This window comes from Camellia sinensis, chromosome 6 (genome assembly GCF_055761805.1).
Source record: "Camellia sinensis isolate YWXY chromosome 6, ASM5576180v1, whole genome shotgun sequence".
Taxonomy (NCBI): domain Eukaryota; kingdom Viridiplantae; phylum Streptophyta; class Magnoliopsida; order Ericales; family Theaceae; genus Camellia; species Camellia sinensis.
Genome location: NC_138966.1, coordinates 190233612 through 190249187, shown reverse-complemented (window position 1 = coordinate 190249187; position 15576 = coordinate 190233612). Strand labels below are relative to the sequence as shown.

The window sequence follows — 15576 nt, the reverse complement described above, 5'->3', positions numbered from 1 at the left end:
TGAAATTTTCATTATGTGGTTCATTCATCTATTAAGAATGAAAGTAAATTTTGAGAATTTTAAATACTAGTGTTTATTTCTGTTAAATTAATTTTATTTTTTTAAAAAAATATTTTGAAAACATAACCAAACAGAGTGATTATTTCATTTTAATTTTTTTATTAAATATATTTAATATTAGTCTAGTTGTACAGGTATCATCGATATCTTTTTAATAGTATTAATTCTATAAAAATTGGATTAACATTTAAAAAACTATATATGTTTTATCAAAAAAATAAATAAAAAGTAAAACAAAAAAAAATGTAGAGAGAGATGTAGGTATACAAGTGTGTGTTGTGTGAAGTGTATGCAAGGTAGAGAGAGAGAAACGTATACATATAAAAAAGTGTGCATGAGGCGAGAGTAGTGTGAGTGGTGAGGACAAAATGGTAAATGTAACTCTAAATTTCACCCTTATCATTTGTTGTGTAATTTTAGATAGCGTCCCACCAAATGGTAAATATATTTTTTCTTTTTTTCACTATTTTGTGTAATTTTCCTAATAATAAAGCTTTCATATTTGAAATTGATAAGATTTGACATGTTATGTGGCTATTTTTTTTTTCCAGTGAAATTTTTGTTGAATTTGAAAGTATTTCACAAGTCAGACAAGATTACGATAAAAAATTAACAGGTATTGGTGATATGTATGTCTAACAAAAGGAAGAAAATGACCAGATTAAATTTATATCAGAAATTCAAAACTCATAAAATGTTGGCAGCAATTAATTTAGATAAGAGTCTTCTTCTTTTTTTTGGCCCAAAAATAGGAGGTGCATTGAAAATTCCTAATAGCATTAAACTCCTCATTGACTACAAAATAATCTCAAAAACGTATATTGTCACGACCCAAACCCGGCCCTATGGGTTTAGCACCGTAACCGGCCAGTAATCTAAGATTACCGAAGGCCTGCAGAACAGTAATACAGTAAAACAGAGTACAGGGCCTGGCGGAAGCCAAAACAGTAATTAAACAATGTCCAATGAGCTGTGGCAGTCTGTATGCCAAAAAGATTTTTCATGCATTTATACATACAGTACAGTCTATACAAAATTTACAGTCACACAGTACAGGGACCTAATCCCTTTATAACAGTACAGTTAGCAACTGACAGTCTATACAGTAATCCAAGCAGTATGGAGACAGACGGGGGAAACAAACAAAACACCCCAAAACCATAGCATGGCAACTCGGAACCTCGCAGTGAGGTACAAAGGCTGGCTTGACAAAACTGGAGTCTAACCCACGCTCCTAGCTCCGATCTGGTGGCTGAGCACCTACATATATATATATAAACAGTGAGCTAAAGCCCAGTGAATAACATAATGCGTAAAGGGGTTTAGAATGAATGTCCTTACAGTAATGAAAACAGTTCAATTCAATCAGTATTTCAGTTGTTCAGTACAGTAAACAGTCATATGTGGTACATCCATTAGCATAACAGTAACAGTAGGTCTTAAAAGACCGAACAGTAATGATGGCCATCAGTCAGTAAACAGTAGTGGCTCCACGAGGGAACCGACAGAGATCTCTGTAACAGTAACAGTAACAGTAAACAGTAGGTACTAAGGATGCCACAGTACAGTTCAGAAATAAAGGACATACATTCATTCAGTAATACGAGTTCAGTAAACAGTTCAGTTCAGTATTCAAAAGATATCAGTTGAACATATCTTTACACAATTGTTACTCACAGAGTTCGGCTACAGTATGCTAGAGCGTGTCTCCCCAGTTGCCAACCCTACACAGTTAACAGATTGAACACACTAAGCTACACAGTTGGGAAATAACATAACTTAATCCCTAATTTGCCTTGGTGTGTTCTACAACGATATCCTCATCTAAACGTCTTAAACTAGGCCTAAGAATGCCTAGGATGGGAGGAGGATGCAAAATTACACTTAGAAAACATTTCGCAAAGTTTGCTGAAACTAGGAGCCTCGCTCGAGCGAGACTTTCTTCGCTCGAGCGGGATTCCAAAATCAAAGGCTTCGCTCGAGCGAGTAATCCTTCGCTCGAGCGGTCTGCAAAACAGTAAAAATACTGGATGCTGTGATTTTGCGCGCGATGGTCGCTCGATGGTCGCTCGAGCGGAGCCCTGGACAAAGGTGCTCGCTCGAGCGGGGAATCCTTCGCTCGAGCGAGGAAGCCAAATCTGGAATTTCCAGATCTGCCTCCCAAGCTCAAACCAAGCATTCTACCACTCCAAACTCGACCTCTTGGGCCCAAATTCTGGAAAACATAACTAAATTCAATGTATAACAAGTTTCAAAGCTCAATTTATGAATTCAAGCCCCAAAGGTGAGTCAATTAAAACCACATTCAAACCCATTTTCAAGAACAACATTCAAACATGTCATGCATGAGTTTTAAACCAAATTAAAGCTCCAAAGCTTGCTCAAATGAGCTCATTTCTTTTCAAAACTAGATGAAAACATGGTCTATAACAACAATATGAGCATGCATGTACTAATGTCCATGTAATCAACCTCAAAATGCAACAATACTAACATGCATGCAAGAAATGAGCTTCAATCCACCATTAATGAACCAAATCATGACTTAGCTCTACAAATTAACATGAACCATGCATGAATCAACTTAAAGACAAAATCAAAAGATGAAATTCATACCTAGGTTCCTCGAATGCAAGTCTAGAGGTTCAATATAGCAATCTACACTTCAATTCCAAGCAATTCAAGCCAAATCAACAAGAACAATTCTCTCTCTCTCTAACTCTCCTCTCATGGTCGGCTAAGCTCAGGAGAAATGGCTGATGGAAATGTTTTGAGTCAAGGATGCAAGGCTCTAGCATCACTAGGTAGTGTGCCACTAAGGGTGGCAATATGGCAAATAAACCAAACTCTTTAATTAGCTTATTTTAATCTAATTTAATCATACCTAATCAGTTTTCAGATAATTATACCATAAAATCACATTAATTATGATGATCATTAAACATCAATCAGTTTCTAATTCGGCCGCCGATAAGGCCTTCAATTAGCAGTTTAAACATATAAGTAAGAACAGATAATCATACAATCAAACAGATAGAATGCAATTTAACTAACATATACTCAATCAATTCGGTTTCCAATTTCAGTCAGTCAGTTCAGTACTTTTAATCAGTTCAATTATCAGTCAGTTATCAGTCATTATCAGTTTCGTTTAACAGTAATCGGTGATTATCGGTAATCAATCGGTCATTAATCAGTAAACAGTATGAGGGTTGTTACATATATATACCAAGGTCCATATGGGAGTATATATCTCTTCCCAAGAAAATCTCTCTATATTTTGATTTGAAAATCAAAACGTTTAATCTTATTATCATCCTCAAATGCCATATATATTCATTTGGTGAAACACATCTCAAGTTTCAGCATAATCATGTGGTTTAAGGATCTTCATCTCAAGCTCAAGGTAACTCTCTCTCTCTCAAAATCTATATATACATGTGAGTGTACACACACACTATTTACATGGGTAGGAGAATTAGAAGATTTGATTAATGGAGTTTTAGAATTATGGTGAATTTTTCTAGGTACACCCCAAAAAGCACCTTAAAAGCAAAATTTTAACAACATAACCAATCCAGTTATATATATTATTCAATAATTTAGGAGCAGCAAGCATGAGTTTCTTCAAGCCTGTATTTGATAAAAACATGAGTTTGGTTAAGATAAAAGTGATTGGAAGTGCAAAAAAGCAAAAATTATCCACAGTTTTTATTTTTTTGGATCATGGAGTTGAATAGTCTTTGTATTGAGTGGGCATGCCATCAAGTATGGATCCTCCAGAGTAATTTTTCATCATAAAGTCATGTGTTGTTGTATGATCACTCTAGAAGATCCATGCTGCCATACGATCACCATGAAATTCTCAAAATACCAAATATTTACAGAAGAAAAAGAGAGAAAATCAAAACTTTTCCTAAATTTGTCAAGTATGAGAGTGATTGAAGCTAAATTTCTTGTACAATCCATGTCGACATGATAGCTTGGCTTTCAAGTTCTTTAGAAAAATACAGGATTTTTTTTTTCTCACAAAAATAACCAATTTTCTTACGAAAATTCTTCAATGTTTTTTGCTCTTCCAAGTTTATTTTTCTTGTTTCTTGTTTTTTTTAGATGTTTCCTTCATTGTTTTTCGAAGCCACTTACAATTTATATAACTAGACTGCAGATCACTACAATGTTAATTAATTTTTTATTGGACGGCTCCAAAACATTGTTCATTATGTGATGATATATATTTTTTTATTTTCTTTTGTTACTTTCTATTTTGTGTGGTAATTTTGTTAATGAATTGGGCAGGCATTTCGAGTGAGAAGATTTTTCAATGGAGATGTGTCAGGTAATGGAAAAAGAGAGACTGAGTTTCGAAAGAGGCCTTCATGGATGGTGCCAGTGTCACATGGTTATGTAGATGATCGCTAATGATGAGCCCAACTTGAAAGTTATGGTGCAGAGAGAGCAAATTGAAGATCTTGAGTTGTGGTTTTTTGAAGTTTCCAATGCCAAAATTGGAGATGCAGTCACCAAGTACATGCAATCACGTCTGTTTGATAGAAGCCCAAAGAGGCAAGTATATGCTAAAGAAAAAGCTTGGAGATTAAATTTTTTATTAAAAAAAAAAAAATGTTACAGAAGGTCCTAATTTTTTAAAGGTCCAATAAGATGAGATCCCATTTTGGATATGTAGAATTGCTCATCCACATATATGCAAAAATGTTTGACAGCCTAAGTTGAGGAAGAAGAGCAAAGAAACTCTGACAAAGGCGTATCTAGGCGTATCTGGGCGCAAGAGTAAAGATCAGGGAGGCAGAGAAAGCAGAGGAGACATGGAAAGTGGGCTCAGCATCTGCCATAGTCATCAATGGGGAGAGGCTTGTGATGGCCAACATGGGTGAATACAGAGCTGTTGTGTGCAGAGATGGTGAAGCTCATCCGATCAGTAGGAGGCAACAACAAGGTACCAAAAGACACTGGTTTCTCAGATTCATTCCAGGCATGCAACTCTCTCCCCCACTCCAATTATATCAATTATATATTATGTTTAAAAAAAAAGAAAAAAGAAAAAGAAAAGTGAATGAAATAGAATTTTATTTTATTCTGCTTATTAGGTGTCATATGCATGCCTAAAGTGCGCACATCTAAAAGCTCAGAAGTTGTGGTTTGAGAAGAAAGAATAGACTCTGATACAGAGTTTGTTATCTCCTCATTGACTTCAAAACATTTCAAAAATGTATATATAACCAAGATCTATATGGGAGTATATCTCTTCCAAAGAAAATCTCTCTATATTTTGATTTGAAAATCAAAATGTTTAATCTTACTATCATCCTCAAATACCATATTTATTCATTTGGTGAAACATATATATCTCAAGTTTCAGCATAATCATGTGGTTTAAGGGTCTTCATCTCAAGCTCAAGGTAACTCTCTCTCTCTCTCTCAAAATCTATACATACATGTGAGTGTACACACACACTATTTACATGGGTTGGAGAATCAGAAGATTTGATTAATGGAGTCTCAGAATTATGGTGAATTTTTCTATGTACACCCCAAAAAACACCTTAAATGCAAAATTTTAACAACATAACCAATCCTGTTATATATATCATTCAATAATTTCGGAGCAGCAAGCATAAGTTTCTTCAAGCCTGTATTTGATAAAAACATGAGTTTGGTTAGGATAAAAGTGATTGGAAGTGCAAAAAAGCAGAAATTATCCACAGGCGCTATTTTTTTTGGATCATGGAGTTTAATAGTCTTTGTTATTGGGTGGGCATGCCATCGAAGTATGGATCCTCCAGAGTAATTTTTTATCATAAAGTGATGTGTTGTATGATCACTCTAGAAGATCCATGCTGCCATACGATCACCATGAAATTCTCAAAATACCAAATAATTACATAAGAAATTAGCAGAAATTAGCGCATGTTTAGGTTTCTGATAGACATCTAGTGATGTACTCTTAGATGCTCTGTACACTAACCATTTCAATGCCTGATTTTTGTTTGCTACTTAAATATAACTACAAGAGTTCATAGTTTCACATGCTTAGTATTAACTATGAGACAAGATTCAATGCAGTATAAAACAATTTTGGCAAAGGAAAAGTGGATTTGAATATACAATAAGAACTGTCTTATCAATTACTGGTTTGTGTTGGTCGTCGTTTGTTCCTTTGACAGAGCTTAGCGCAAGTTTTGTTGGCAATTGTTTTCGGGTTTTCTGTGAGGATGCCAACTGAGCAGTTCTTGCTGCAATTCTCTTTTCCCTCTCCATCTTCAAAGTTTCCAGTCGCTTGCGATATTCCTCTTCCTGTAAAAGAAACAACTTGAAGATATAAGAAGTCCATTGGAATGCCAAACATGCTAAGCTGGCAAAAGAAAAATTGCACTGTAACTATAAGAACATGAAGCTAAAGCCAAAGGGCAGCCCAGTGAATGGGGCTCCGGCCACTGCGGGGTTTGAGAAGGGTTAAACAACCTTACCCCTGCATGTGGGGAGGCTGTTTCTCTTTTTCAAACCCATGATGTGATATCGCAAGTATCACAAGGAGTTTTGCTGCTAATTTTCTCACTGTGTTGTGGAGTGTTGAAGTATAATAAGCAATGTACCTTGTTTTTCTTCATTTTCTGGATATCAGCTTTGAAAGCTCTTAGTTTTTCAGCACGAGCTCGTGCATCTTCCAAAGGACGCATTTTTGAAGTTTTCCCTTTTCTTATTGGTCCCACAGTCTTCTTATCTAAAGCATCTGGAGCAAATTTTGACTTCCGATCCTTGTCTGACTTCTTGGACCCTTGCTTGACATCTACTACAACTTCCTTATTTTTGTTATCTAGTGAAGCAGCATCTTCAACATGAGCCTGCATTTCATAGTCCAAAGCAGGGTCATATCCAGTAGTCATTTTTGCTGTCCCGCATTCAGGCATGAAGCTCAAATCATCTGGCTCATAGTTAATTTGGTTTCCAGTCCTATTAGAACTATATTCTGACCTCTGCATTGTTGAAGGAAGCTCAGAATCCATGTCAATAGCAGTTCTATCGTTAGTTCCAACATGATCTAGTGACATTGACCGGAATGGAACTATGAAGGATTCATCAATCATATCTTGTGGTGAACTCCCATCCAAATTATTGGTGGCACGCGTGAATCCATTTACAACCAGCGGATCTGATGAACTCAAAAAATGTGATTGGTTTTCTCGTCCAACAATCATAAAATCATCATTTGCATTGTTCCTATACAAAACCTTTCTTCTATTTGTTTCTGTAAATTGTATATCCATTTGGTCATCAGTTGATCCTATACCATCTCCATAATGACCCTCTCCTCTAGAAATTAAACCTTCATCATTTGATGCCCTCAACATCCGAGCCACGTTTCCACTAGCTTTATGGAATTCAGTAATCCTCCCGTCTTGTGCTTCAGTTGAATCTCTCCCAACAACAGCAAATGACACCAGTGGTGCCATGTGATCAATGTCAAAACCAGCAGCTACTGCACGTGCAAAGGCCATGCCTTGTTCTTTCTGCAGTACGCTTCTCCGTGTCTCTAGGACTTTCAAAAGTTGGACTCCGATTAAATATGCAAAATAAGTACAATGAGTACAGGGCTCCTCAAAATGTTTTCAAATATTGTTACCCATTGGACATACAAGCAGATGACAACATGTCTCACAACCTTAAAACATGGCATCTTCATTTCATTTTGATTTGTGATATGCAAATGTTTATTTCAAATAAAATTGGTTCATTCTTGAGAAAGAAACATCTGGACAATTCACAAATTTATATGAGTATGAATGAGAAAACAAATAATGCAGAACCAATATCAATGAATTACCAGGTTTCCCCACACAATAATGAGACTTTTGTGTGTGTGCGTGTATATTTATACAACTTATGTCATTAGGCTGGCCCACCACTATATAGGTAGGTGTAAGGTACTGAACCACTATCAAAAACAATACTTAGGCTAGAGCAAATAAGTGACATGGAATAGAATCATCCATAGAGATATTCTAGTAACTACACTGCATTCAGGCAAATAGCTTAGGCGCCATATCCATGGGGACACACACAGCGATTGCACTTGGAAAAAGACAGGCATAAAAAAACAATAAATAAATAAAACAAAACTCCAGAATCTAGCCACTTGAACACAACAACTGTGCAGCAGCAAATGAGACATTTCACCCATACCACTGTAATCAAAGTTTCCACTTTCCTTCTTGTGGACAAAAAGATCATTGAGTTGCATTTACCTCTTCAGCATTCAAACTAAAAGATAGTAATACAAGTATACTTTACATGTCAAGCAGAAATGAAATGGTATTGAATCCAAAGCAGTTTTGTGACATTAGGAAAACATGAGACAAATTTAAAGATAGAGGCTGCATGAATCTATTCTGTGTATATGGGTGCCCAATGATGCAATACAAGCATAATTATGGGAACCTTGCCGTACTATTTTGACATTCCAGTTTATATTAAATTGTGCTTATTCGATACCATTTGACATTGGTTATGTCCAGATTTAGTTTGTACTTATCAGTGCACCCGGCAAAGTATATTATAACCATCTATATCAATGAAAATCAATTTAGAATTATTAGAGAAAAATTACAACCACCCTAATGTTTAAACCCTTGAGTAACAAAAGAAATTTCACAGATAATTTTATCACCCATCGTAGCACTAGAATATACTTTGAATTTCCTTCCTGTGCGATGGAACCATTTGCCTCAGGTGGATGCGAATCAGGCTGCCAGTACAAGAAACCATATTATGATTGCATATATGATAAGTCCAACATTTGAAGACAATACTTGATTTGATGTGGAGTTACCTTGTAAAGAACAATTGCTCTTTCCTCATTAGCATCAGTCACGGTTTTGTCGCCTGCCCAGAATTTTGAATGTAACTCAATACCATAAAAAATAAATTAAATTTAAAAATTAATATATTCAGCATCTACTGCAGTAGAGTACTAACTTCATGTTCATCGCTTAATCCTTTAAAGCCCTGAAATCTACCAAACCGGTGTGAAATTTGAAGGAACGGTGTAAATGGAATAAGGGGAGTCCAGTGAAATCTGTGATATGATCAGAAGAAAGAAAGGATAACATCTTTTGTTGGTAGGACCACTCATTTATGACTTGGTGTACATACCTGCACTTGCATCAATGGCTGCTTTTCCATTGTCCTTTGAAGGCAAGTCACCATGTGATTCATTCTGTTTGTTGGCCATGCTAGAAAGCATAATGCCTGATGCATTCATGGCAGAGAAGTCTGATCTGTTGGACATTGCTTCTGCTGCTTCAATTTCAAGCCACTGTCCAGTCTCATGCTTTCCCTTCCACAAATCTACGAACCTCGAGCATGCATCCCTGTAGCATGGGCAAATCTAACATCATACAAAAAAATGGTATCTACAAAGAAAAACTGGTGTGACAATTGTGGAAAAGAGGGAATAAAAAGCTCCATTCAATGCAATATCGAAGTGGGCTCTATGAGCACAAACATGAATTAAAAAAGAAAAAAGAAGAAGAAAATCGGTAAGAAAGGGGTTGAGGAGGTGGGGGATGGCAATCAACATCTGCAAACAAGAAATTGCTGCTTACATTAAACGCGAGGCTCCAAAGCATTCAGCAAATGACACCAGTGGTGCCATGTGATCAATGTCAAAACCAGCAGCTACTGCACGTGCAAAGGCCATGCCTTGTTCTTTCTGCAGTACACTTTTCCGTGTCTCTAGGACTTTCAAAAGTTGGACTCTGATTAAATATGCAAAATAAGTACAATGAGTACAGGGCTCCTCAAAATGTTTTCAAATATTGTTACCCATTGGACATACAAGCAGATGACAACATGTCTCACAACCTTAAAACATGTCATCTTCATTTCATTTTGATTTGTGATATGCAAATGTTTATTTCAAATAAAATTGGTTCATTCTTGAGAAAGAAACATCTGGACATTTCACAAATTTATATGAGTATGAATAAGAAAGCAAATAATGCAGAACCAATATCAATGAATTTTCAGGTTTCCCCACACAATAAGGAGACTTTTGTGTGTGTGCGTGTATATTTATACAACTTATGTCATTAGGCTGGCCCACCACTATATAGGTAGGTGTAAGGTACTGAACCACTATCAAAGACAATACTTAGGCTAGAGCAAATAAGTGACATGGAATAGAATCATCCATAGAGATATTCTAGTAACTACATTGCATTCAGGCAAATAGCTTAGGCGCCATATCCATGGGGACACACACAGCGATTGCACTTGGAAACAGACAGGCATAAAAAAACAATAAATAAATAAAACAAAACTCCAGAATCTAGCCACTTGAACACAACAACTGTGCAGCCGCAAATGAGATTTTGTGAAACACACTTGAAGACACATTTCACCCATACCACTGTAATCAAAGTTTCCACGTTCCTTCTTGAGGACAAAAAGATCATTGAGTTGCATTTACCTCTTCAGCATTCAAACTAAAAGATAGTAATACAAGTATACTTTACATGTCAAGCAGAAATGAAATGGTATTGAATCCAAAGCAGTTTTGTGACATTAGGAAAACTTGAGACAAATTTAAAGATAGAGGCTGCATGAATCTATTCTGTGTATATGGGTGCCCAATGATGCAATACAAGCATAATTATGGGAACCTTGCCGTACTATTTTGACATTCCAATTTATATTAAATTGTGCTTATTGGATACCATTTGACATTGGTTATGTCCAGATTTAGTTCGTACTTATCAGTGCACCCGGCAAAGTATATTATAACCATCTATATCGATGAAAATCAATTTAGAATTATTAGAGAAAAATTACAACCACCCTAATGTTTAAACCCTTGAGTAACAAAAGAAATTTCACAGATAATTTTATCACCCAACGTAGCACTAGAATATACTTTGAATTTCCTTCCTGTGCGATGGAACCATTTGCCTCAGGTGGATGCGAATCAGGCTGCCAGTACAAGAAACCATATTATGATTGCATATATGATAAGTCCAACATTTGAAGACAATACTTGATTTGATGTGGAGTTACCTTGTAAAGAACAATTGCTCTTTCCTCATTAGCATCAGTCACGGTTTTGTCGCCTGCCCAGAATTTTGAATGTAACTCAATACCATAAAAAATAAATTAAATTTAAAAATTAATATATTCAGCATCTACTGCAGCAGAGTACAAACTTCATGTTCATCGCTTAATCCTTTAAAGCCCTGAAATCTACCAAACCGGTGTGAAATTTGAAGGAACGGTGTAAATGGAATAAGGGGAGTCCAGTGAACTCTGTGATATGATCAGAAGAAAGAAAGGATAACATCTTTTGTTGGTAGGACCACTCATTTATGACTTGGTGTACGTACCTGCACTTGCATCAATGGCTGCTTTTCCATTGTCCTCCGAAGCCAAGTCACCATGTGATTCATTCTGTTTGTTGGCCATGCTAGAAAGCATAATGCCTGATGCATTCATGGCAGAGAAGTCTGATCTGTTGTACATTGCTTCTGCTGCTTCAATTTCAAGCCACTGTCCAGTCTCATGCTTTCCCTTCCACAGATCTATGAACCACGAGCATGCATCCCTGTAGCATGGGCAAATCTAACATCATACAAAAAAATGGTATCTACAAAGAAAAACTGGCGTGACAATTGTGGAAAAGAGGGAATAAAAAGCTCCATTCAATGCAATATCGAAGTGGGCTCCATGAGCACAAACATGAATTAAAAAAGAAAAAAGAAGAAGAAAATCAGTAAGAAAGGGGGTGAGGAGGTGGGGGATGGCAATCAAAATCTGCAAACAAGGAATTGCTGCTTACATTAAACGCGAGGCTCCAAGGCATTCAGCAAATAACACCAGTGGCGCCATGTGATCAATGTAAAAAACAGCAGCTACTACATGTGCAAAGGCCATGCCTTGTTCTTTCTGCAGTACACTTTTCTGCCTCTAGGACTTTCAAAAGTTGGACTCTGATTATGCAAAATAAGTACAATGAATGAGTACAGGGCTCCTCAAAATGTTCTCAAATATTGTTACCCATGGGACATACCTAAATCTATGATTGAAAAAGGAAATACAAAGTTTCCTGTTTACTTACACCACAACCTTGCCTTATTCTTACCTATTCCTAATATATACAATGCCATATATACACAATATATTCTCACAGTCTCACAACCTTAAAACATGGCATCTTCATTTCATTTTGATTTATGATATGCAAATGTTAATTTCGAATAGGAATTGGGGTCACTGACTGTTGTGCCTCATTTTGTGGTGCGTTATGGATTTATTTTTATAATCTGAACTATTCATGTTGTAGGGTTTGTTGAGTACTTCATGTCTACCAAAAATCATATTAATCGGATATCAATGACTTATGATTGATAACCAAAAAAATAAACAATAAGTTTTTCTTTTGAAAAATAGTATAAAAATATGCAATTCGATGGTATATTCATTTTTATTTAAGTATGTTTTTGGGGTTCATTTGTCTTTATAACCAAGTTATTTATCAAAAATGAGGAAAGAAAAGTGTAAATTTTGAATTTTGGTTTTTTATGTAAATGTTACATGTCAATACTTCATTCTCTTTTTATAAAATATTAACAAACTTTTATAAAGGAATTTTTTTTGTTTTGCCAAGTTTTATAAAGGAGGTTTAACTTCAATATTCTTAAAAACTATTAGGTTGGCAGTCATGTTTTAAAATGTAAAAATATTTTATATAATTTAAAAAAAAAAATCACCAACAAAAAAATCAACAAAAAATTAACCCTTAAAAAAATATTGGATAAGGCAACCTTACTGCTTGCCAAATTGGTGCAGAATATTGTTTTCAAGAATAATTCTCTTCTAAATTAGTAATAATTTTTTGGTAATGGAAATGGTATAAATCCAGAATTTTTAACCTGGAAAATATTTCAAAATTTTAGTGTACAATATAAATTTAAAATTAATAAAATGTAAGTCACATAATAATGATGTTATTATTTTGAAAACAACATGGAATTGGTATGGGAAGTATGGATCATGGAAATTGATTTAAAATTAATAAAATGTAAGTTACACCATAATGATATTATTTTGAAAACAATGGGTGATCCAATTTTCAATGGAATTGGTATGGGAAGTATGGATCATGGAAATTGAACACGGATTGTGGAAACAAATACATAGAATGATATCGGATAAATGAGGAAGGAACCTTTTTTGACCATTGAATTATGACCATCCATTTTTGCCAATTAAATAGTAAACAACAAAAAAATATTTTGATAAATTATACTATACTCATTTATGTTTAATCATCTTTTTATTTAATTTTTTAGATTTTAAGTTTTTTTTTTTAATTGAATCTTAAAAATAATTTTTGTTAAAAATTTGACAGAAAATGCTATAATAACCATTACATAATGTAAATATTATCCTAGGAAGTTGCATCACACAACAGGTAAGACTCGAACCCAACCATTACCCCTGGCAAGGGAGCACCTCATCTACTGGCCCAATCCTTGGTCTTACTCTGGTACATACTGTATAGAGTCAAATTTGAGAAAGTAAAGAGTCAGTATTGTAACTTCATTGTCCTGACTATGGCATGAAAAACTTTCTTTCCCTTTCAATAGTTTAGCAAACTCCTAAACAGCCTTGCTAAGTTAGAACAATTAGAAATTCCAATTCATAGTCAAATGTGAAGCATGGCACGAATCTCTCGCTATTACAAATCCAGCAAGTTTGAGTTAAAATTAGACTGTCTTTTTGGAGTTGTTTTCAAGAATTCAGTGATTCCTCTTGCACTGGATATTTTATATCACTGCTGCAAAAAACCACTATTACCATTTTCGAAAAAATCTTTCCCTTTAGTTTACTATTTCTCTGTAGCTGATCTGATGCACAGATCTTAATGGTTTGGGTGTTTTGATATTGGCACTCTCTCCCTCACTCTCTCTATACAGTGTTTTGACATCCTCTCATTGGTCTTGGGTGTTCTTCAATTTGAAGAGCTATAGAAAAACAGAGTGAGAGAGTGCGTTAGTTTTGAAATTGTATTTCTCTTTAGCTTATACACTGAGATCTTAATGGTTTGGGTGGGTGTTTTAACATCGGCTCTCTCTCCCTCACTCTCTCTGTACAGTGTTTTGACATCCTCTCATTGGTGTTGGTTGTTTTTCAATTTAAAGAGAGAAATAGAAAAACAGAGTGAGAGAGTGACTTAGTTTTGAGACTGTATTTCTCTATTAAATAGATTTTTATAATTACATTTTAATTTTAAATTTAAATAGTGTTGTAATTACAATTATATTATAATCTTAATATTATCTACACCGTGCCTTCAGGCACGGGCATACGCTAGTGTATTTATATGTTGGGACATGAATGTTTATGGTGTGTAGAGAGGTTGGATATTGATTATGATTTGCATGCAGAGTTGAATTTCGAGAATGGTTGTTTAAGTGAGATTTTTTGTGTTGAAATGAGAAGTTTTATTACAAAAAAGATAAGGTTTTTAAAACATTTTCTTTTGGAAGTAATGATGGGAATGAGAAAGAAAAGAAATCATTTTATATTGACTTGTGTCAAGAGGAACATTTCAAGAAAAACACAGTTATATGAGTACATTTTGTATAATAAATGTCACATTACTTATACGGTATGTCCTGATGCATTCATGATCATTTTTATCTATATGTTGTGATTGGTTAGGATCTTCGGGATCTCTATTGGGCTTATTGCTCATCTCACGTGTTGATGACCTTTTTCAGGTACAATGCTGGAGGAATCGTGTATGATTTGAAGTCTCTTAACTGTTGGCCACGGGGCCCTTTATTTGTAGGTCGAGTGCCATGTATTGTATAAGAGTAAATCCCTTTATTTTATTTGTGGTTATTCAATGTAAGCCTAAGGGCATTGTATCATGTCTTATTTATATCATCATTGTTATCGTGAGAGAATGTTATTATTTATTCTAGTTATTCTCAACTAGATGGAATTGTTATAAAGGATTTGGTAATGGATTTGGATAATAAAAGTCGGGGTGTGAAAAAAACTCCATTAAAATCTCTAATCAACAGTCATAACCAAACTCTTTTTAAAATTCAATTCAAAAAATTAATTGTTAACAAAAAGGAACACTCTTAACCAAACTCTTTTTAAAATTCAATTGAAAAAAATTAATGATTAACAAAAAAATAATAGTCATAACCAAACTCTTTTTCAAATTCAATTCAAAAAATTGATTATTAATAAAAAAATTTCAATTAAAATTTTTTTTATTCAAAATTTTATAAACAAAATAATTTGAAGGTCACAATAAATATTCAATTACTGATCATACTGAACTCATGATTGTATATTTGATTCGAATTATATTTTTTTCAATATTTTTTAGTTAAAATATTTTTATATTTTTAATAATTACTATCACAAATCATTTGCTAGTTATTATATTATTATTTTTCAAACAAATGGCCACAAAATTAGAAA

General features: G+C 34.6%; 2 protein-coding genes and 1 pseudogene across 2 annotated transcripts; 1 reads left to right on the top strand and 2 right to left on the bottom strand.

The window, feature by feature from the left end:
• The first annotated feature begins 3433 nt into the window (after positions 1-3433).
• Positions 3434-5938, top strand: LOC114272755 (putative protein phosphatase 2C-like protein 44; annotated as a pseudogene).
• Positions 5939-6048: 110 nt separating this feature from the next.
• LOC145792493 (uncharacterized) lies at positions 6049-7649 on the bottom strand. The gene is made up of 3 exons (XM_082873174.1): positions 6938-7649; positions 6675-6886; positions 6049-6375 (listed from the first exon to the last, which is right to left on the bottom strand). The coding sequence occupies exons 1-3, from the start codon at positions 7575-7577 to the stop codon at positions 6136-6138; spliced, it is 1092 nt and encodes a 363-aa protein (XP_082729300.1). The 5' UTR covers positions 7578-7649; the 3' UTR covers positions 6049-6135.
• Positions 7650-8647: 998 nt separating this feature from the next.
• On the bottom strand, positions 8648-12270 carry LOC145792492 (uncharacterized). Its single transcript, XM_082873172.1, has 8 exons — positions 11909-12270; positions 11457-11674; positions 11134-11186; positions 10994-11049; positions 9684-9836; positions 9232-9449; positions 8909-8961; positions 8648-8824 (listed from the first exon to the last, which is right to left on the bottom strand). Exons 1-8 carry the CDS (start codon positions 12001-12003, stop codon positions 8672-8674), a joined length of 999 nt encoding a protein of 332 aa, XP_082729298.1. The 5' UTR covers positions 12004-12270; the 3' UTR covers positions 8648-8671.
• Positions 12271-15576: the final 3306 nt, after the last annotated feature.

Bases quoted from the DNA above. Each gene is read 5' to 3' on its own strand.
- LOC145792492 (XM_082873172.1), bottom strand. From the start codon at position 12,003: ATGGCCTTTGCACATGTAGTAGCTGCTGTTTTTTACATTGATCACATG. The intron at 11,187-11,456 runs GTACGTACACCA...AATTCTGGGCAG, and splicing joins AGCCATTGATGCAAGTGCAG to GCGACAAAACCGTGACTGAT. The intron at 11,050-11,133 runs GTAACTCCACAT...TTGTACTGGCAG, and splicing joins GAGCAATTGTTCTTTACAAG to CCTGATTCGCATCCACCTGA.
- LOC145792493 (XM_082873174.1), bottom strand. From the start codon at position 7,577: ATGGCCTTTGCACGTGCAGTAGCTGCTGGTTTTGACATTGATCACATG. The intron at 6,887-6,937 runs ACTATGAAATGC...TAGATAACAAAA, and splicing joins TGGATATGACCCTGCTTTGG to ATAAGGAAGTTGTAGTAGAT. The intron at 6,376-6,674 runs GTACATTGCTTA...TTTCTTTTACAG, and splicing joins AGAAAATGAAGAAAAACAAG to GAAGAGGAATATCGCAAGCG.